Genomic DNA, 21870 nt, shown 5'->3' on the forward strand with positions numbered 1-21870 from the left:
TCCAAAATACACTTTTTTAAAATTTCTCTATTTTTTTGTTAAAAGCACCACTATTCAATTTTTTGTTCAGTCATTTCAGTCATGTCTGATTCTTTGTGATCTCATTCAGGGCTTTGTTGGAAAAGATACTATAGTGGTTTGTTCTTTCCTAATTCAGCTCATTTTACAGATGAGAAACTGAAGAAAACAGTGGCTTTCCCAGGATCACACATCTAGTAAATGTCTGAGGCCAGATTTTTAACTCAGAAGAATTAGTCTTCCTTATTTTAAGCATTATACAATAGCCCAGTTCCATAATTTTAGCAATATAGTCTACTCCTCCCTTTCCTTCTTCACAAATACCAAATTTGTTGCCAAATCTTGCTATTTAAACTTCAACATTTTTGCAGTCTGACCCCTCATCTCTATTTGTATACTCAAAACCTAAAATCAAGCCCTCGTTGCCCTTCATCTAGATAGCTTCCTAATTGTACTTTGCGACTCAAGTCTGTCCCCACTTCAGTCCATTTTCCATACAGATGCCAAAGAGATTTTCTTTTGGTGTAGAACTGGCCATGTCACTCCTAGAGTCAATTAATCCCAGGTCACTCCTCATTGCCTTAAAGTTAAAATATGGAACAGGACCATTTGGCTTTGACTTTTAATTGCTACCTCTGGGATGTGTGCTTGTACCAAAGATATTTTTACAGGTATTTGACACATTAATATTGTGCTTTTAGAATGTCTGTCAATTCTATTCTTTTTTTTTTTTTGGTATAGAAATGTGCATCTTTCTGTGGTTGTCTTAGTGTGATGAGTCTTAGGTTTTGTCAAAATTGTACAGGGATTTGTTATTATAACAACATCAATTATAGTCACATGTAGCCTAAAATTACTCTTGCTGCCTATCATTCAATCATTTTCCTTATTCATTCTTATCCCAGGTTTCTAGGAGACTCAGTTTCTCATAGAATTTTCTTGGTATAACAAGCTTTAGTGTCATTAGCCATCATATGTAGCCGAAACAAGGTGATTATCCTTCACTCTTCTTGCTATTTGCCCATTTATCACACTCATTTTTATCTCATTAATCAGATATTTTATGTTTTACAAAAACCTTTTCCTTTGTTTAGTGATATAATCAAATGATGTTATTTTTTTTATTAATATGGTCTAATATATTTATAGTTTTCCTAATACTAAACCAACCAATTCCTGGTATAAATCCAAAATGGTACAGTGGATAATCTTTTTAAATTTTTATTTAATTTTTATTTAATTATATTTTGGTGGTGGATAATCTTTTAAAGATCTTATGAACTATAGCCTTCATAATGATATTAAATGTCATTTGCATTGATACATATTAGGAATAGTGGACTATATTTTTCTTTCTCTATTTTGTCTTGTCCTTGTTTAGTTAATAATATTATATTTGTCTCATAGAAGAATGTTGGTAAGATCCCCAATTTCCCTATGTTTAAAAATATGTAATATTAATTGTTCCTTGAATGCTGATAGAATTTACTTGTAAATCTATCTGGTGTCATTAATGTGTTATTTCTCTTACTTTTAGATAAAGGATTTAATGACAGAAAATTTCTTCCAGTTAGTACTTTGGTTATATCTGAATAGATTTTATATATTGTTTTATTTTCACTTTCTTTTGTAAGAATATTTATTTTTTATTTTATTTCTTTATGCACATTTACTCTATTATTAAAGTAATTTAAACTTCATTTAAGTTTTAATACTTTCTTGAAAGGCCTTTTATTGATTATAACCTTTATTGTGTTGTGGTAAGTCAAACATGAATTTAATAATTCTGCTTTACATGCTTTTACATTTTATTTACATGCTTTCGTGATGCTTGTAGGCCCTAATAGAATAGTCAGTTCTTGCAATTGTATCATAAATGATTAAGAAATGTTTATATTTTTGATTTCCACTTATTAATTGCCATAGATCTACTATGTTTAAATTTATTTTTATATTTTTTTCAGGTTCTTAATTTCTTTATTTCTTATATTTTTGTTAGATCTTTCCTAAGTTTTGAAAAGTCAACTATTTTCAGTTGTGTTTTAGAGGCAAGCTGATAGTTTAGTGGATTGAGCAGTGGGTCTGCAATCAGGAGAGATATAAATTCAAATCTGGCTTCAGACACTTCCTAGTTGTGTGACCCTGGGCAAGTCACTTAACACTATTTGCTTCAGTAGCTTCAACATTTAAATGGGGGTAATAATAGCACCTAACTTGTAGCATTGTAGTGTTACTTAAGATAATATTTAGAAAAATTCTTCCCACAATATCTAGCAAATAGTTGGTGCTATATAAATGCTTACTCCTTGTTCATACTTCCATAACTTTCCCTTAAATTATCAATGAGTATATATTTATATTGATACTATTTGACCATCTCTGATTCCTTTAAGAATAATATAGTTTATCTGCTTATTTCTTTTAATTGTGTTTATTTGTATGTTTTTCTTTTTTGCATTTGCCTGAAGTGTAATATATTTGTCTTTACCCCCTTATTTTAACTAAATGTGAATCTTTATGTTTCAAGTACATTTCTTTTAAACAGTAATGTTAGAGTCTGCTTTCTAATTCATTCTGCTATCTTCCTTTTATGGGTGAATTCATTCCATTAATTAGCATGGTTATGATTGTTATTTATCTAAAATTTCTCTCCATCATAACTTATTAAACTTTTTCATCTTCCCTTTCTCCACCTTCATCATCCTTTGGCAAATAAGAATATAGCAAAAGGGGGGAAATATACTCAATACTAGTTGAAGTGATCTGCATTAACTTCACTAACTTCTCTCTTCTTGCCACCCAAACCCTGATAATTGATTCTAGCCTTTATTTTCTTTAGTATTAATCTTTTATTTATGTTCTGCTCTCCAAAGTTGAAGATTATTTTGCTTATAATTTTTATTCTATAACTTTATACTCCCTTGCTAATCTCTCTCTCCTTTCTCCCTATCACTGTTTTCCAGTTGTTTGATATATTTCTAAATGAAACTCTGGGTGTGTGACACACAAATAAAATTTATTTATACATCTTTTGTCTGGTTCAGATAAGAATGAGATTAATGTGATTGCTGCTCCTTTTCCCTCTTTTTCCTTGTTTGTATAACCTTCTTATAAACCACAATTATGAGAGTGTGCTCCCAAAAGTCAGAATAAAATATTTTTCATTTCTTTATTTCTATACCTTTGCAGTAAACATCCCTTTGCAAAAGCTAATTGATGTTACTTGGGTAAATTGAACCAGTGTGCTCATCACTGGTGTTTAGCATTGGGAAAAAACAAACTAGAATGGGGCTTGAATCAACAGTAGTAGAAATTCACTGCTGATTCTTTAACAGTCAGAACCAATTAGTTAGCCTTGTTTTAGGAGACAATGCTATCTCATTACTAAAGTTTGTCAAAGTGTGTGTGTGTGTGTGTGTGTGTGTGTGTGCGCGCGTGTGTGCGCGCGCGCGCATCTGTATCTGTGTGCCTATGTGTGGTGAGAAAGATTTTGAAATCTTTCCACTAGGAAGCCAGAATTTTAACAAATTGTGTTAATTTATTAAGGCAAATAATTTACATTTCTTACATCACAAGGAATCTTCAAGGATACTTAAAATTCTTTGGAAGTTTTGTTCCATTATATTTTTCACATGTGTGGATCATTGAGTGTATAAAATCTCTTTGGATAAACTCATCTTGTTTGTATGGTATTTGTTTAAAAGATATTTGAGCTATACACCTTTGTACCCAATATTGCTGGACTAGTTTTATAAAGCATGGGTTGAGGCTATTCCTTTGTTTTGTTTTCTATTGCTAGAAACAAAGAGCTGTCTATAGAATATATACTCTTAAAATAATAAATTTCCTTCATTGGATATTTCCAAAGCTCAGTGTTTCTATTCTGTAGGGACAAGTTTGACTGGATACTTGAGTGTCAAGATATGTCAGGTTATTAATAGACTTGAACATGACCCCTTCAGTGCTGTAACATTCTGGATCTTTATGCAGCCAGTTCTTAAAGTGAAGAAAGATCCTTGTACTTTACTCATTTAAGGATTTAATTTCCCTCCTACTAAAATATTACTAGTCAATATAAAAATAGGATGCCAAAACCACGGTAAATTGATTTTTGAGATACAGTCTTGAAAAATAAAGTGACCAACAAGGGAAAATCAAGGGAAAACAAACTTTTGCCTGTAAAAGTCCACATGGAAGAGTCTCAAAAAAAAAAAAAATTCTGTCCATCAGGTTCACCTTGTGCATTTGTATTTTCCTATGTAAATTAATACGGCATAGTACATTACCTCATGGAAATTAACCATGAAGAATTTTAAAAATCAAGTATAGACTCATTATAGGATCATTGATTTAGATCTAGAAGGGACCTTAGGGATAATCTTGTTGGGATCTCTTAAACTTTGTGCCATGGACCCCTTTAGTAGGTAATGAAGTCCATGGACCTTTTATCAGAATAATGTTTTTAAATTCTTACAATGCAAAAGATTTTGAAGGAAATGAATCATATTGAAATACACCTTTCAAAATATATATTAAAATATTTACAGATTCTAGATTAAGAACCCCTTCTCTAATCTATACATCCCCACTTTCCAAATGAGAAAACTGAGTCCCAGACAAGGGATTTACTTCATCTATTGTCACACTGCTATTTATTGCCAGTACTGGCATCCAAATTCAAGTTATCAGATACAAAATCAAACTTATTTCACTGCACAACCCATCTCTCACATCACATTGTCATTCTGGACTCTTCCATTATATTCTGTCACTAAATCCTAAGAAAAGGTAAATTGTTATTTTTCAAAAACTAAGCAAGGGTGGTGCAGTGGATAAAGCACCAGTCCTAGATTCAGGAGTACCTGAGTTCAAATCTGGCCTCAGACACTTGACATGTACTAGCTGTATGACATTTGGCAAGTCATTTAAGGCTCATTGCCCCAGGGGGTGGGGTGGGGCAGGGCTAATTTGAGAGAGTGATGAGACTTTCCATCATCTTAAAATACAGCCAGTATAGCAAGGCTTTGGCAAAGCTGAACCATTTTACTCCAGATAAAAAGTGCCATTATTGAACAATTTTGTGTCTCTTCATCCCACCCCCTTAATTTATGTAGGAGTATTTCAATTACAGAACAAAAATATTTTACTGACTTCCTCTTATAATTGCTTCGTGGGGCTTTCTTCTGACCCTTAAATATCTCAAAGAATCATTGTAAACTCACAAAAAGTTTTAGAGCATCCAGTGCTTAAATATAGGCCAATTTCAGTAGCTCACAATGAACCCATGTGGCCAGATATATAGTCATTTACTTAAAACCAAACATTCCCCATTAAGCTTTCAGAAGTCAGCCAAGATGGGATTAGAAAGGTGAGCCTGAACAACAGAACTTAATGATAAAATAGTAGCAGCAATAACTCACATTTATATGGTTCTTGGAAGTTTACAAAGCACTTTCCTTTACAACAGCACTGGGAGATCTCGGTCAAATTGAGTAGCACCTCAGGGCCCAAACTGAGAGGTGTCCTAAGAAAGTCCCAGGTTTATAGATTGAATTATAGAGGTGCTAAAATGTTGGGAGGCAGAAAGGAATGGTGGAAAGGGCACTGGCTCTGGAATCAGAAAACCTGGCTTGAAATCCCTCCTATAACACTATCTGTGTAATCTCTGCAAGACAGTTAACCTCACTTGTCTTTTGCTTTCTCATCTAAAAAAGGAAGGGGTTGGATTACATGGCCTCTGAGAGCTCTTCCAGATAGATCTACATCATTTATCCTACAAGATTGTAAGAGACAAAAACACTCATATAAGTTATTTAAAAGAAGAATTTATAATTGACACACAATTCTTTAGATAATTTCCTCCCTGGACACCTCTTTTTGTAATTGTTGTTCTTCAATAAAGTGGCTCAGATGAAATTAAAGATTTTACAGACATTGATGCTTCTGCTGGTTTCTATGGCAACCCTCGGGAGGTCTTATTTGGCTGCCAACAGGACTGAATGTTGCCAAGAGATGCCTGCTGAAACTTTCATCCAACCTTGGAAAAGTTTGTATAGGGGAGGTGAAGTAGAAGGCAGGAGAAGGCAATAAGGCTTTGCTGACCATACAGGCCCTCAGGAGCATCTGAGCAAATAGGAGAAAACACCTGGCATGTATGTTATAGTTTGTCCAACACCCAGATCTTTTTCTTTCAGAGGTAATGTTTGTCATCTGATATCTCTGTTGCCAAGGGCTAAGGGGCTGTCAGAGTGTTGCCTTTGGGATGTGTACATGCCTGCCTAAAATAAAAACAGATGCTTTGTTTGTAAACAGCATGTTTTAACAAGTCTATGTCTAGTTATATGAGGCAGCAAGGGATAGATAGAGACCTGGTCTCCCACATGGGAAGATGAGGGTTCAAGTCCTATCTCTGACACACAATTGGCTATATGATCCTGTATGACTCACTTGTGTACTCAGGGACCTGGACAACTCCACAACTCTCTAAGGCTACAATTTGCAGAGAAGGTGTTGGCCTGCATTGCTGGAGGGTGTTTCCTCACCTTGGGGTAACCCATAGCAACAAAATCACAAGCCCAATCCCAATGAATCATTCCTATGCCAAGCTACAGGACCTGGTGTTTTGTGTTAATGTGGATAGGGAATCCTGGTACGGATCCTTCATTATGTGAGAATGCTCCCCACAGGGCACTTGTACCAAGGCTTTTCCGGCATTTTTATTTCATTGTGTTCAGGGTCAAATAGAAGACCTTCCTAAATATATCCTAAACTGGGGAAGTGATTAGAAAAACACCCCTGGGGCAGCTAGATGGCACAGTGGATAGAGCACTGGCCTTGGAGTCAGGAGTACCTGAGTTCAAATCCGGCCTCAGACACTTAACAGGTACTAGCTGTGTGACCCTGGGCAAGTCACTTAACCCCAATTGCCTCACTAAAAAAGAAAAACACCAGTGAGAAGACTTGGGTCCAGGTTCTATCTCTGACACATACTGTGATCCTGGTCAGATCATTCAGTCTTTTTCTAAAGAGGCAGCTCCCCAGGGCTATAATTTGTGGGGCAGCTGTACATGTCAAGAGAAGAACAAAGAACCCAGAGGGAGGTAAGGTTTTGTCAATGAGTTGGGAGTTTTAAACCCCAAATTATTGCATCACAAATTAAGATTAGATTTGTCTCATTACCTCCAGGATCAAATATGCAAACCTCCGTTTGGATTTCTAAATCTGCCATAATCTGACCCTTTCCTATCTTTCCAGTCTTTTTAAATGTTACTCCCTTGCATCTACTCCTTGACCCCAGTGACACTAGCTTCCTTGTGATTCCTCCCACAGGACTCTCCATCTCTGGACTCTGAGCATTTATACTGGTTTTGCCGCCTGCCTGGAACACTATCCCTCCTCCTCTGGGCCTCCTAGCTTCTCTGGCTTCCTTCAATTCTCAGAAAAATTGTGTTTCCTGGTCTTTCTTAATCCCTGCGCCTTCCCTCTGAAACTACCCCAACCCCCAATCATCCTATCTGTGTGATGCTTGTACAGTACATAGTTGTTTCCATGTCCCACCTCCCCCCATTACGATGGAATCTTCTTGAGAGCAACAACTGTTTTTTTTTTGTTTTCTTTTGTTTTCTTTTTTGTCTTTGCTTTTGTTGTTGTTGGTGGTTTTTTGTTTGTTTGGTTTGTTGGGGTTTTTTGCATTTCTGTTTTCTGTTTCCCCAGAATTTAGCACACCATCCGGTAAATGCTATTTGACTGACTGACAAAAGTTTGGATATCAGTCCACTTGAAAAATGTTTTTTTGAGACACATCGTCCAGAAAATCAAGTGACCAGGAAAAAGACTTCCTTTTCTTCAAAGCCACATCAAAGAAAACATAGAATGCTTAGGGATAGGGAATGCATTGACCCACGCATCAGCTCCCATTTACTTCTGCTGCGGTGTTCCCTGGCTTTTCAAGATTCATCTCAAATCTCACCTTTTAGAGGAGAGCTTTTCTGATGCATTACCTTTCCCAGGGTCAGAGAGTCAGTATGTATAAGAGGAAGAACTGTATCTGATGGCTCCTTGGCTCTGAGACTAGCTTTCTATCCACAAGAACCATGCTTCCCCTGAAAATAGAATACTTAGAAAAAGGGGAAATATGCCTTGTTGTAAAAGCTTCCCAAATCCTTCCAAGCTCTTCTCAGCCTTGTATGTAAAACACTCCTCTCCTGGCCATGACACCTGAGCAATGTTCTTTGGTTTTATTTTTTTGGCACTGGACTATGGAGGAAGGTAAAGACCTCCTTTTACATTAGATTAGGCTAATTTGCTATTGCACTGCACCTGCCTCTTCAAAACATTTCCATTTACCCATTCATCCCAGGCTTCAAGAATTATATCCCATTGTGCAGGAGGGTTTACATTGTGTCCTCTCTATTATCCATTCATTAGTGGTGCATTTTCAAAAGGAAGTACAAAAATCTTTATGAAAAGGGTTTTTTTATATTTTGGATTTTTATTTAGAAATAATAAAATAAGACATAATATATAAAAATATGTACAATCCATGATTTGTGCAGGGCAATAGGAAGACTTTGATACAAAAAAAGATGGCAAACAGGAACATAGTAATGTACAACGATTGTCAAATGCCTAGATTGTTCATCTTGCCAGAGCTGAAAGCCAGTTATAGGAAAACAGATTTAGTTGGTAAAGGAATGGTGGGCATTGTGTAACACTCTTTATCTTTAATAAGAAAACAACCAGCAAGAATCTGAAAGATTCTACAGTATAGAATTTCTGTTTTCTGCCTTCTAATTTCAACATGAAAACCAGAACTTAATCCAACAAAACTCAGCAGATCCTGTCTTTACTGACAGAGGGGGAAAGTTGTGTATCAGTGGAATTAATTTGAATAGATCAAATTAAGCAAAATAAGCATTCAGTCCTTTCTATTCAGATGAAGAGAATAAGGAGATGGAGATGATGGTGGTGGTGATGGTGGTAGTGGAGGTGGTGGTGGTGGTGGTGGTGGTGGTGGTGAATAAGAACCAAGGATGAGATAAGGAAAAAAATAATTTCAGAATTTGGAAATGGCTGCAGTGTTATTTTTATGACATCCTTAAAATGTCTCATTCAAGTATTATCTTTGAAGGATAGAAAACTTCTTGTCCCACTTAGCAAAATATAGTCATTATGTCTGAGTCTTTTCTTCCCCTGTTAACAAAAATATAAATATATAACAAGAAACCCAGGGGAAAAAATTCCCATCCATGTCTCTGAACCATACCATCTTTGAAAGGGGTTAAAGCGGTATCAAGAGGAACAATTCTAAGTAAGGCCAACGGTAGTTGTGCTTGCAAATAGAGAAGCCACACTTGAGGAACAGGGAAGGCTCTAAGATTTGTATTTGTCACTTTCACAGTGGCTCCCACCTGCACCCAAGTGTCAGATTTGCAAGTTCTGTGAGGAAAAGTCTAAGATCCAGTCAGTAAGTACAAAGGGTTCAAAGCAAAGAAAAAAGAAGAAAAAAAACAAACAAATCCAGCAAGGAGAGCAGTGCATTGTCTAAGTCTCCATTGTTGACAAATTAGCCATCTGAAAGCTTGTTTAAATGCCTGTAACTAGAAAATATTTTCAAATCAAAAGTCCATGCTTAAATAAATAACAGAAGCCCATAGCATTTAGAGCCCTATAAGGTTATCAAATATTTGCTAAAACCATGCTAACCAGTAGCATACAGGTACTAGCTAACAAAATTTGTTGCACTGAAATTTATACTTCCTATGGTGTTTTTTTTCTTTACAGACATCTATTTACATTTGGCTTTAAATATGAAAATATCTGATAAACTGTATAAAATGTACACTTTAAAAATGTATTTTTCTGCAAAACTTTTTTTGTGAAAAAAGGAAACCCCAAACCTGTGCAGCAGATATTTTAATTATTTTTCTTTTAGAAATAAACTTAAATATGCCACTCTCAGTCCTTATTCTTCCCACCCTAATCCCTTTCTGCCTATCTCAAACTTCCTAAGTGGCATCTCTGTGCATTTTGGGGACAAGGGAGAGAAGAACCTCCACTGAGCTATCCACTTCTCTTTAGTTGTTTTACATGTCACTGAATACTCTTTGGTTTGGTTGCTGTCATACTTTGCAAGGACGTTCCCATCTAGCAGCACTTAAAGCAGTCTTTTGTCTTCATTCATTGTCAAGGACCATCCATTTATCTGTGTCCTCAATACCTAAGCCCTACTCATTCCCTTCTCCTTTTTAAAAGCCTCTCCTTCTCCCCATACCTCCCTCTGCAATATCTTCCATCCTTTTTCTTATCTAGATTTGCTCTTCCAATGCAACTGTTTCCCCAGTTTTAGAACCATGGTGGTGGCAGATGCCCCAGGTTGCTGCAGGCATTTCCTTCAGGTAGGGATGTTCAGTGAGCAGAGATCCTCACAGATGTCCATTTAGGAAATCTATGACATCAGAACAAGCTATTTTTAATGGCATACAGTGATCTAATACCATAAGAGCTGACTTGGAGACTTAGATTAAGTTGGGGGTGGAGTGGGGTTGGGGAGTCAGTAACCACAAGACTCAGATGAGGGACTTCTAAGCAACATCTAAGTCTCTTTATGGAGCTAGTATGGCAGGAGGTTTTAAAGCAAGTAAGGCAGAAGAATAGCCTTGAGAGTAACCAGCATATCATTTCAAAATATATATGTATATATGCTTTAGGGCTCCATGGGAGACAATGACCAACACTGAGTGTGCACTCAACTGAGTATGCAAAAAGGAAGGGGAAAACAACTCTGTGGCAGAATTATCCCCTTCACTCCTGATTTTGCTTATTGTTTCAATGTATTTTTTTTTCTTTTGACCCTAGAAAATGATTACATTTTGTCACTCTTCCCTTGGCCAAAAATAATAATAATAACAATAATAATAATAATAATAATAATAAATAAAGCAACCTTCCCCCCCTTCTTCCTGTGCTGCATCAGAGTGGCACATCCACACCTTTCCCTGATTTACCATCCTGTCATTTACAGTCTTGTGTGACATGTACAGACCCTTCCCCGATGCCCTTAGGAAGAGAGAGTGACCCAAAATGTACAGTCCAGTGCCTTGGCTGAGCCTGGCTTGAATGTAACTGGAACCGAATTGACAGTTAAGGGGGTTCAGTCATGGCCTCTTCTTCCTGCTGGATGGCTCAGTTTTCAGAATGCAGACTCAGCTAGACCAGGACACTACCTCTTGGAAGCAGTTTCGGAATGTGCAAAATAACCCCAACCTAAACCAAAACAACCCACTTGACCTTCTGAAGCAGCCTTGCTTGATGTTACCTAGCAGGCAGAGAACAGATGTTGGTTTGTGTCATTTTCCCCCTTTGTGTATCTTTTGAAATTTCACTTCCTTTTTCCTTCTCCCCTAAAAATAACAGAGTTTCATGAAGGGGGGAAATGTTGCACTTTCCTGGGCTCTATGTCTCACGCTCTGTCTTCTGAATAAGGTGCAAATTGATGGGGCAGTTCCAGTCTACTGAGGCTCAAGATCTTAAGTTCCTCTTTTGTTTTTTCCTAAGCAGCCAGTTTTTGTTGTTGTTGTTGTTTGTTGTTATTGTTGCTGTTGACTTTTAGTTTTCCTTTTAAAAGTAAGCTCAACTGTGCAAAATTATGCATTATCTTTGGTATTCTTTTTTAGGTAGTTTAACTTACAATTTGAGATAACTCATTAAAAATCATGGAGAAGAGATCCTTGGAAGCTACCGTTTGGCTTGCGTTACATAATGCCCCTTATGTAACCAGGGAGAGAAAAAAATCCATTCTAGAGGAAAAAAAAAAAAACAAAAAAACAAAAAACTACTGGCCTCAGAAGTTCCGGCTCTTGGTTTGGCATCTGCTAGCCAAGTATTTGCCACTTTGAAGAGTATCGTGAGCTTTCACCAAAGTTCCAACACTGATTTTTAAATTATACAAAATAAAAACTACACTACAACAAAAATATATTTTTTGTTCATGTAGTTAGCAGCAGCTTTTTTTTTCAAAAAAATTAAGGCAGAGTCTTGCCTTTGTTATGCCATTAAAAACATTCTTGTTCCCTAGAGAAGTATTCTGGAAAAGTTGCAAACCCTACCAACACTTGCCTGCAAGTTCAAGTTTTATCTCAAAAATAATTTATTCTACAACATATATGTGCCATCTGATCATGCGTAGACATGTTAGTGCTTTATATTAATGCTCCAACTCTGCAATCTTCCCTTTGAAACCCTTCAACCAGCCTTCATCCCCTGCGGCTGCTTGCCTTGATTTATCTCTTCACCAGTACCGTCATCTGCAAACTGTTTGGGCCAAGTTTCAGCCTAATGTGCCTTTGACCAACAACAGACTGTGTTTTAAAGTCACATCCTGAAAGAGAAGCCAGTTAGTCATATCTCTGATTCTCGCCTTAGCGGTCTGGGCTCTAGGGGCACCCCAGCCTGATTGTGATGGTCTATGTCAGGGGGGGTGTCTGTGCTAGTACTCTCAGGCACTCCATTCTCACTGTCATCTTCCTCTTTGCTTGTGAGTGCAACCTCATTTTCATAGCAAAAAGAATTAGCATTTGAGAGGATGTATTTCTTTTCTGCTAAGTCTCTGGCACTACAAAGTGGTGTGTTGGGCACTTCATATGTTTTGTGAAATCTTGAATAGTCCACTTTGTAGTAGTGTTTCTCCTCAAAGAGGACAGGCTCATAGCGGTGGCCCCAAAGTATTTCATTTGCCAAATAAGAGCTACGACATTGTGTTGTCATAGCAGTGGCTTCTACCATCCCTTCTAGTATTACAACAATTTCAAAGTCTGCATTGTCCATGTCCTGTTTATTCAAGTCATACAAAGGACTATCTTCATCTATTTCATGGACTATTGTAATTGGAGAGACTAAAAATATACGGTCGATTCCACTGTCAAACCCCACATTGATATCTATTTGATCAAGTGGAATGTATTCTCCTTCAGATGTAATTCTGGATTTGAGGAGCTGTGCTCGCACATGAGCTTCCACCAAGTGGCTTTTCCGGAGGTTCCCCACACGCCACATTAAGCACAGTTTTCCATCCCTCATGGCGACCACAGCATTGTGGCTGAAGACAAGAGTCTCATTCCTCTTTTTTGGCTTTGCCATCTTAGCCATTACTGCACCAATGATAAAGGCATCGATGATGCAACCCACAATGGATTGGAACACTACCATGAAAACCGCAATGGGACATTCATCAGTGACACACCTGAAGCCATAGCCTATTGTTGTCTGAGTTTCAATGGAAAAAAGGAAAGCAGCAGTAAAACTGCTGACCTGAGATACACATGCTTTGTTGTTATCAGGTGCATCCAAGTCTCCATGAAGTAGTGCTATCAACCAAAACACACAGCCAAAGAACAGCCACGAGAGAACAAAAGCCAGACAGAAGATGACCAGCATCCACCGCCAACGTATGTCCACACAAGTGGTAAAAATGTCTGCCAGGTACCTCTGTCCCTTCTCACCCACATTGATGAACTGGACATTGCAGTGACCATCTTTCTTGACAAAGCGGCTTCGGCACTGCTGTCGAGTATGGACTTTACTCTTCCCATTCCCAAAGCCATTTGCAACCGCCATGGTGGCCAATTTCATGCCATCTTCTTCTGAAGAGACAATGCTATAGCGGTTGGTTCGTACACTGCCCATCGCTTCTGCTGTGGACTGAAGTGATTCTGCTTTAGAAAACAGTCTGAGTTTCTGCAGAACCCTTTGGAGAAACAGTTTTGAATGCTGAGGAAGAACACACACACAAAAAAAATGGTAGAGATGGGAGTCTCTCGGTGCCTTGCGTTTACCAAGTATTGTCTACTGACATGCAGATGTTACCTTAGCAACTTGGATGGCATCCTAAGAATATGTTCTGCAAAACAAAAAAAAAAGAGATTGGGAATTAGAAAAAAAAGAACTATGCATAATCTTGTCAAGTATAGCTACTGTCAAAAATCAGTTTTTATATTTCCTGAAAAGTTTTAACATAAAAAATATTACCTTAAGATGTAATGCATATTTGTCGTGTCCTTTCTCCCCTAATATTTGGTCCTTCTGATTATCTCTCTCATGCCTTATTAGATTTTGATGTGTGAAATTATAAGCATAGATTAGTGATCAGTTACACGGTCTTCTAATTAGAACTTCTGATTCCTAGCACTGTCAATGATCTCGAGTAAGCAATTTCCTACTGCTGTGCCTCAATGTTGGTATAGTATTCTAATTTATTCTACTTGTCAATCTAGGAAGGTTGTTGTGAAGCTAAAATTTCATTAAAAAGAAAAAAAAACTAAAAGATATATAGGTAGCATCATATATGTTAAAAGTAAAAGTTGATATTTACATAGCACTTTAAGGATCATAAATTGCTTTACATACATCATCACATTTGATTCCCATGATAATTCTATAAAGCTAAGAATGAGGTAATTATTACAATCCTCTTCTTACCGAGGAAACTGAGGTTAAGAGTGACTTTCACAAGGTGACACAATCAGGAAGAATTCTTAGCAAGAAGTGAACCCAGATCTCCCTAACACTAAGGCCAGCACTCTCTCCACTCACTAGGCTTCTTTGCCTAGGGTAACAATGGAATTGTGGATCTAACATGAGAGTAAACAAGATCAATTACCATCTGGCCGAACTTAAAAACCAGAGTTCATTTTATATACATGAGCAAACATAACTGATGATAGTGATAGGGGACAGACCAGTGATTTCATTTGTATAAAGGGCTTCTGGGTGAGGAAACTCCTCCTACAAAGATAGATTGGCACCTTTTCAGTAACTTCTTAAAGAGCTGCCTAGAAGCATTAAGAGGTTAAGTGACTTGCCTAAAGTCACTAAGCCAATATGTATCAAAGATGGAAAGATATGCCTGACTTGTAGGCTAGCCCTCTTTCCACTTCATCTCACTAGATTCCAATTTTTCAATAGTAGTTCTGGCTTGCTAGATCTCTCAATAACCAGCCACCATGCAAAAAGGACAGATAAGAGCTCTATGGCACAACTGATTCCGACTGAAAGGCAATTTGCTCTAGGGAATAAGGAATGATTCTGTTGCCTAGCAATAGGAGTTTTGAGTTTCTCCTGAGATGAAGCTGCCATTTTCAACAAAGAGCTTGGAGTTCAACATTGTGGTGCTGGAGCATGAACTGATAGCTCAACTAATTTCATGTTGCTCCAACTTTGTGCACTCCCATACAGAAAAAAAAAGTTAGCCATGGTAGATCATTAATGATTCTTTCTCTCAAAGTGCTGTTGTTTGCTATTTGTTCCTATGGAGAAGCCACTCAGCTTTATTTAATATTATAATCAAACAGCTTCTACCTTTTATGTTATTCTCCCCTAGATAAAAGCAACTTATTTCAATGTTTCATCTCAACTACATGTCACCCATTTCTCCTTAATAAATCACCTGAAACCTGATAGTCCAAGATATTTTCCTTTTCAGAATTATTGAAACAACCATATTAACTTGATCTGGTGCCAAAAATAGATTGTCTGGGGCTTTTTTGTTTGCTTTTTTATAGTCAAATTAGTCTTTTATATTTAAGGTAGTCTGGTGCATGTGATAGAGTACATAAAGGCATTTTGCAAACTTTAAAACACTAACATATACATCCACCATCATGAACACAAATGTACAGATCTTCTGATGAGAAGGCTGAGATTTTTTTTTTAATTCTTCAAACTACACACAATGCTACCTGATAATATCTACTATACTACTTTAACTGCTTAGATTACAACTCATCCAAGTAAGTGCTTATTTTGTTATTATTTTATTCCCATTCATTTAAAAAACAAAGACAAGGTTATCTTTCTCCTAAATACACACATACATGCTTTATTATACTTTTCTGTCTCCCCTGTTCCTTCTCCCAAATTATTATGCAAGAATGTGCCCTAACACATATTTCCTGAGATTAGTCATCTGTGAAAATTCCGATGCGTGTTACATTTTTTGGCAGCTTTTGACACCTAAATGATGCCCAATTTGAGTAGGGCTTCAAGTTACTTTATGAAAAGCATTTGCATTTGTACTACTAGCCTTCCACCTGCTTCAATATTTTGTCTACTTCTGGGTGAAGTTTTCACTTTGGACAAAAGAATACATTCCCCCATTCCTGAGGGTATAGAATCCTTTAGAGCAAGGGAATGTTTTTCCACAGTAATTTCCAAGTTATGTGGCTGGCTCAAAAGTGCATCAAGAGAGACATTCGGAACTTCAGAAAGAGAAATATGTAACATGACCAGATAGACTCCTTAGTTTATTTCTTTATTCTTATGCTATTTCCAGGTTAACCCTTCCTGGTACACCCTCTCCTTCCCTTCCCCAACCAACCATAGGAAATCCACTAACTGACATGGGACTCTCCAGAAAGCTTAACCCTGGGACATTTGTTTGAATTCCTCAAAGCACACAATACCCGCTTCCTATGAATAGCTTTCTGTATTTAGACCCTTGAAAAGAGCTTGCACTGAGTGACTATTATTGTTCTATTTCCACTGGTAGAATTTGTTCCATATGCAAAGGATCCATTAAAAAATGTTATAACTTCAAATGTTTCAGACTTGGAAGCAAAAATCCAAACCAAAACAAAAACACCTAGTTTGAGAAATTATACCTTTCAAAATCTAAGGAAGATGTTCGTAAGCTTTAGTCATGTATGTAGATATGGATGGCTTCTTGGAATTGATTATATAATGATATTCTAGGACATGTGTCAAAGTTTGATATGATAATTAACTTCATATTTCACTGTACAGACTGACATGCTTGACAGTGTGCCTGGGTATTATGGAGTGACGAGAACACTGGAAACAAGATCTAAGAAACATGCAACTAATGAAAAACTTCATGAGATAAGGCTAATGTCTTAATAACCATGAATAATCAGGCACAAAGTTAAATGAACTTCTGGAAAAAGAAAGGGAAGGGATGTGAGATGAGGTGAGATGAGGTGAGAACACCAAAAACCCATCGATCTCCTTGATCTCTAGAACTCAATGGTTGATGAACAATCAAACCATAACATCTCTTTCCTGTCAAAGAGGTTTGTGGGATTCCAGTATCAGCCCATTATTTCATGTCAGTCCATGATAAGCAAAGCAAAAAGCTGCACTGGGAAACTGAGAGACTACATGTGGCATTGTTCACGTCAATTCTATTTATAGGCTAGAGACAAAATTAAGTGTAAGGGATAGGGGGGAAAACCTCCCTACACTTTAATTTTAGAGAGATGTGGGAATGAGATATATAAAGTCTATGAAGGGTGAAGCAGGGGAGAAGAGGAAAATAAAAGAACTTTGAAGTAATCCCCCCACTGCAAGAATTGGTGGTAGTGAGAGTGTATCTATCAGTTTATCAGAATAGAAAAAGATATTTCAAAGGGACCCCTGATTTTTCTCACATGGTAATGATTCTCAATGAAAACGTCAGAAATACAGTATGCAAGAATTTCTCATTTCTAGGAGGGAAAGATAAGTCTACTGGGCTGTGAGGGAGAGCTGCTAATGAGCGTTTAGAGCAGATATTCCCCAGCTGACGCCATATAGACCAGTCCCGAGTATGCTCTGGGCACATGTTGCTATGTAAGCACAAGTGCTAGCAAGGCAACCTCTTCACAGCTCTGTAAACAGGAGAAGAGGAGCAGGAGGAGGAGGAGGAGGAGGAGGAGGAGGAGGAGGAGGAGGAGGAGGAGGAGGAGGAGGAGGAGGAGGAGGAGGAAATCCTGGGTAGGCATTTCTCAATTTGAAAATGATCTGAACAATTCTGATGTACTGAAATGTATGTGTATCCAACACAAGCCCGTGTAATGAAGCAGATATACCCAGTTAGCATGAAAACATCCACTTTGTTAAAATATTTAAAACTTTAAATAATTTGCTCAGGTAAAGGTATGGAGAACTTCAACCAGTCTTATTGTTGTTTGCAAGGTGTTCATCAGCTTTATATATGACCTGTGCTTGTAGACAGGCTCAAAGCTTTTTCAAAACAAAAATCTATCCTGTGAATGTTTAGAATAGACTTTTGATTGACACCAACTTGGACACAAAAAAAGGAAGAAAGAAAAGCCAATATAATATGAAAAAATAAAATGAAGCAAAGGAAAATGCACCCCCTCTTTCACCACCCTTCCCCCCAACATAAACTCCCCTAGCTCTACAATAACATTTTGCTTCTTTGAAGCATCCATTTTTCTAGATGATGGTAAAATAAATTAGATACTCATGGGAGTGTGGAGGGGAATGATGTTGAAATGTTTGCAGTTAGGGTGGAAAAGCAAACAAGTGTAAAGGTAAGGTACAGAATGCATAACACAATAGTAAGCTAGAGGAAGCCTGACAGCCAGTTTATTAAAGATGTGGAAGAAAAAATAATAAAGGATGCATGAGACATGCATCCTTTGCATACGCAAAAAGGGTTTTCAGATAACACTCAGCTGGCCTCATCATTTACACAACAGGTAAATTGAGTTTTCTGGAAATCTGTAAATTTGCAGCCAGAGATAAGCTGGTTTACACACGACTGAAATGAACAACCATAAAAAGTCTGCTATTTCCAATCTCTCTCCCTTTTAAAAAATTGTCATGATAAACCAGTATTATGATGCAATCTTTCCTCAGAACAGTCATTCCACCACAATGTCCTTCCCTGATATTACACTTTTTCCAAACGATGCATTATCAATATTAATAAGAATAGTTTACATTGCATAGCAGAATGAAAGGCAACTTATGACAGGAAAGTTTAATGGGCTTTTTTCAGGTTGAAGTTCACTGAAAGCTAGGTTCCCACTTACCTACCCATCCACCAAAGCAACTTTGGAACGCTCATTCTGCTCAGAGACTTCTCTAAGCTACGCTAGAAACTACTAGAAAAATAAATAAATAAATAAAGCACCAGAGACTGAACGATAGAACTATTCAGATTTGGGATCAATTCCCTGGTCCCCCTCTTCCTTGGAGAGGACATGCTCGCGCGTGCCCACACTCACACACACACACACACACACACACAGAACACACACACACACACACACACACACAGAACACACACACACACACACACACACAGAACACACACACACACACACACACACACGCACACGCACACCCTTACCCCCTGCTCCCAACTCGGTATCTCTCTACAGCTGGTGCAGTGGAAGTTATGAGCACAAACAGATGCTGCAGAGAAATCTGTTTTTATTGCTCAACTGTTCCAAGCATGTCTGTATTTTTAGCTCTGGGGATGTTCCTGGGCACACACAAACTACAGGCATTACAGGCATGATATGGGATTCCGGCGCGTGGGGGAGCACCACACCGGAATGACAGTTGCGGACCTCTGTAAGCAGAGGGGCTGAGAAAAGGAGAGTTGGCGGACTGCTCAGATCTGCTCCCCTAGGAGAGAGATACTGCAAGAGGGAAGGAAGGAAGAAAATACACAGTAGCCCTTACCTGTTGCTGGCTCAGGAGCATGGGGACATAGAGTGGAAGTGGGGAAAGGAGAGGCATGTAAGATCCAGTGGTGTTTTTTTTTAAAAGCGAGTGAGCAAAATGCAATCCCAAATTCTCAAAGGCACAGTCCGCTAGCGGAGGTGACGGCTGCTGCTACACTGGCCCAGGGTTCTTCTGCGCTCTGCAATATACTCAGCTCTTTTAGAGGCTTTCCATGTGATACCGGCCTGAGTTGGCCCCGCCCTACGAAGCTTGTGCCCACCAATAGCAGCAAAGAGCTGCAGGAGCCGGCCCTAGGAAGATGAGGGGGTGGGGGGTGGTCAGAGGGAGGGAGTGGAAGGGAAAGGGAACTGAGGGGAGGGGTGGGGAAGGGAGGGGGAGGATGCTCTTGGCCACTACTGCCTCTGCCACTACCCGAGAACCTGCTGCTTCTGTGGTGGCAGTGACAGAGTGGCCCTGGCGGTGCCTGGGGCTCTTCCTCCCCAGGCCCCGGGAACTGGACTGGAAGAATGGAGCTGGAGCGATGTCCGGAGGTTCTAGGGGAAGGAAGTGGCTTGGAAGTCTCTCCCCGGCTGCAGGGAGAGACTGCAGCAGGTGGGAAAAGAGGCAAGCGCAAGGTTAAAGCTTGTCTTGGCTCCAACTGGTTTGGGGTTCGAGCTTTCCACTCCTCTCCAGCGCCCACACTTTCTTTCTTTTTTTCCTTCTAGGACTATGGCTCTCTTCGCGATCCTCGATCAACCCTGCCCAGGGCTGGTTTCACTGAGGAAAGATTGCAATCCTGGATCATTTTCTCCCTTTCCCTCTGACCAGTTCCCTCACAACAGCTCCAGTGTAGGAAAAGGGTAAATTGGCCAAGAGAAAGAGAAAATGAAAAGAGAAGGGACTTGAGAAAAAACGGAACTCATGTGGGGAATGCATTTATACACGTACCTTCATAACTTTGCCATAGCTCACTTGCTGACAATGTATTCGTTTCTATTTTACTTGCTAAGAATCTTGATTTAGAGACCTCTGGACTTGTCCTCCTGTCGATTTGTATCTGCCTCTGTCTCTCCCTGCCTTTCTTCCCTCTCACCTTGTCCTCTCTCCACTTTTCCTCCCCCATCCTGGGTTGTTGCCAAAACGGAATTTTCATGATATTATCCTGGATCTGGGATCTATACAAAAGCTCAGAACTCCCTTGCTGAGTCACCATTCCCAAGGCCCTTATCCCTGTGCCAGACAAGAGACAGTATGGTAGATTCTTTTCAGCGACTAGCTTTCTTTCAGTGACTAGTTTTTCTATCAATGACAATTTTCCTTCCCTTGTGACACCCCCTTGCACCCAGGACTTTCCTTGTATATTTGGTTTTTGGTACATTTGTGACCTTAGTAGGACTGAAAAGAGAAGGTAGTAAGACATTTAGGATTTTTTACTTCCCATTCAGGGTAAATATTATATTCTCTTTAGACATCAGTGGCCCCTGGGGGCACATGTTATTTAAATCTACCTAGGCCTCATTCAGTCTTCTAGGTGTCATTCCAAGCAGTAAGCTCCCTAAATGGCTTAGCTAGCTATTCTGTGTAGTGTGGGAAAGGAAAACAGTTATATTCAAAGGAAAAGATCTCACTGCCTGTAACTGAACCTGACTAATCCACCTCCTCCCCGCTGTTCTGAACACCCTCATATCCTTACAAAGCCTACAGAAGTTGCTGATGACATCTGTAGATATTTTTCATAAACATACCTGGTCTTGTTCTGTCCCATCACCCTTCTTCCTTGTCCTGGACTAGATATTTAATGTATAACTATGTGATATGGCCAGGGGACACTTTATATTCTTATAACACAACCCTCCCCCCCCTTCCTTTTGCTCAGATTATGCATGGCAGGAAACCACTCAAAGCTCTGTTACTTGTCAGTTACTCTATTGGCCTTACATAAGAAAGCATTAATGGCTACCATATATGAATGATACCACATTCAAGGAGTATTCTCTGCCCAGCTTAGCTGAAGCCAATCCACGGATAAGGATTTGAAACTGAAAAATACCACAATACCGACCTAAAATGCAATAATAAAAACTTTACTTAGAATAAAGTGGAAAAAATACAATTCTTAGTAGATAAAATGCTATTATTCCCCTTCCATATTCACCACAGAAATGACAGTGCCAGATCATAAAGGTATCCCCATAGGGTAGTGGAAAGTCTGCCACAGAACTTTTTATATCCCCATTCCTCCGGACCAACCAAGTCCAGAGGATGTCCTTCTTGCATCCTTAAAGGAAACCACCCCCAGCCAATATAAAAGAAAAGGGAAAAAAATGTTCTTACCACATCCCACCTCTTAGTGGCCAGGTCCCAAAAATCCTCCAGGGA

The 21870-nt window shown here is 38.6% G+C and overlaps 1 protein-coding gene across 2 annotated transcripts; it reads right to left on the reverse strand.

The window, feature by feature from the left end:
- Positions 1-8514: 8514 nt before the first annotated feature.
- On the reverse strand, positions 8515-19672 carry KCNJ2 (potassium inwardly rectifying channel subfamily J member 2). 2 transcript variants are annotated; one of them, XM_043964048.1, is made up of 2 exons: positions 19510-19672; positions 8515-13915 (listed from the first exon to the last, which is right to left on the reverse strand). In XM_043964048.1, the coding sequence occupies exon 2, from the start codon at positions 13699-13701 to the stop codon at positions 12418-12420; it is 1284 nt and encodes a 427-aa protein (XP_043819983.1). In that variant the 5' UTR covers positions 13702-13915; positions 19510-19672; the 3' UTR covers positions 8515-12417. The 2 variants fall into 2 exon arrangements, with proteins under 2 accessions (XP_043819983.1, XP_043819984.1); XM_043964049.1 differs by lacking the exon at positions 19510-19672 and adding an exon at positions 18852-18925.
- Positions 19673-21870: the final 2198 nt, after the last annotated feature.

The sequence above is a fragment of the Dromiciops gliroides genome, chromosome 4 (genome assembly GCF_019393635.1).
Source record: "Dromiciops gliroides isolate mDroGli1 chromosome 4, mDroGli1.pri, whole genome shotgun sequence".
Lineage (NCBI taxonomy): Eukaryota > Metazoa > Chordata > Mammalia > Microbiotheria > Microbiotheriidae > Dromiciops > Dromiciops gliroides.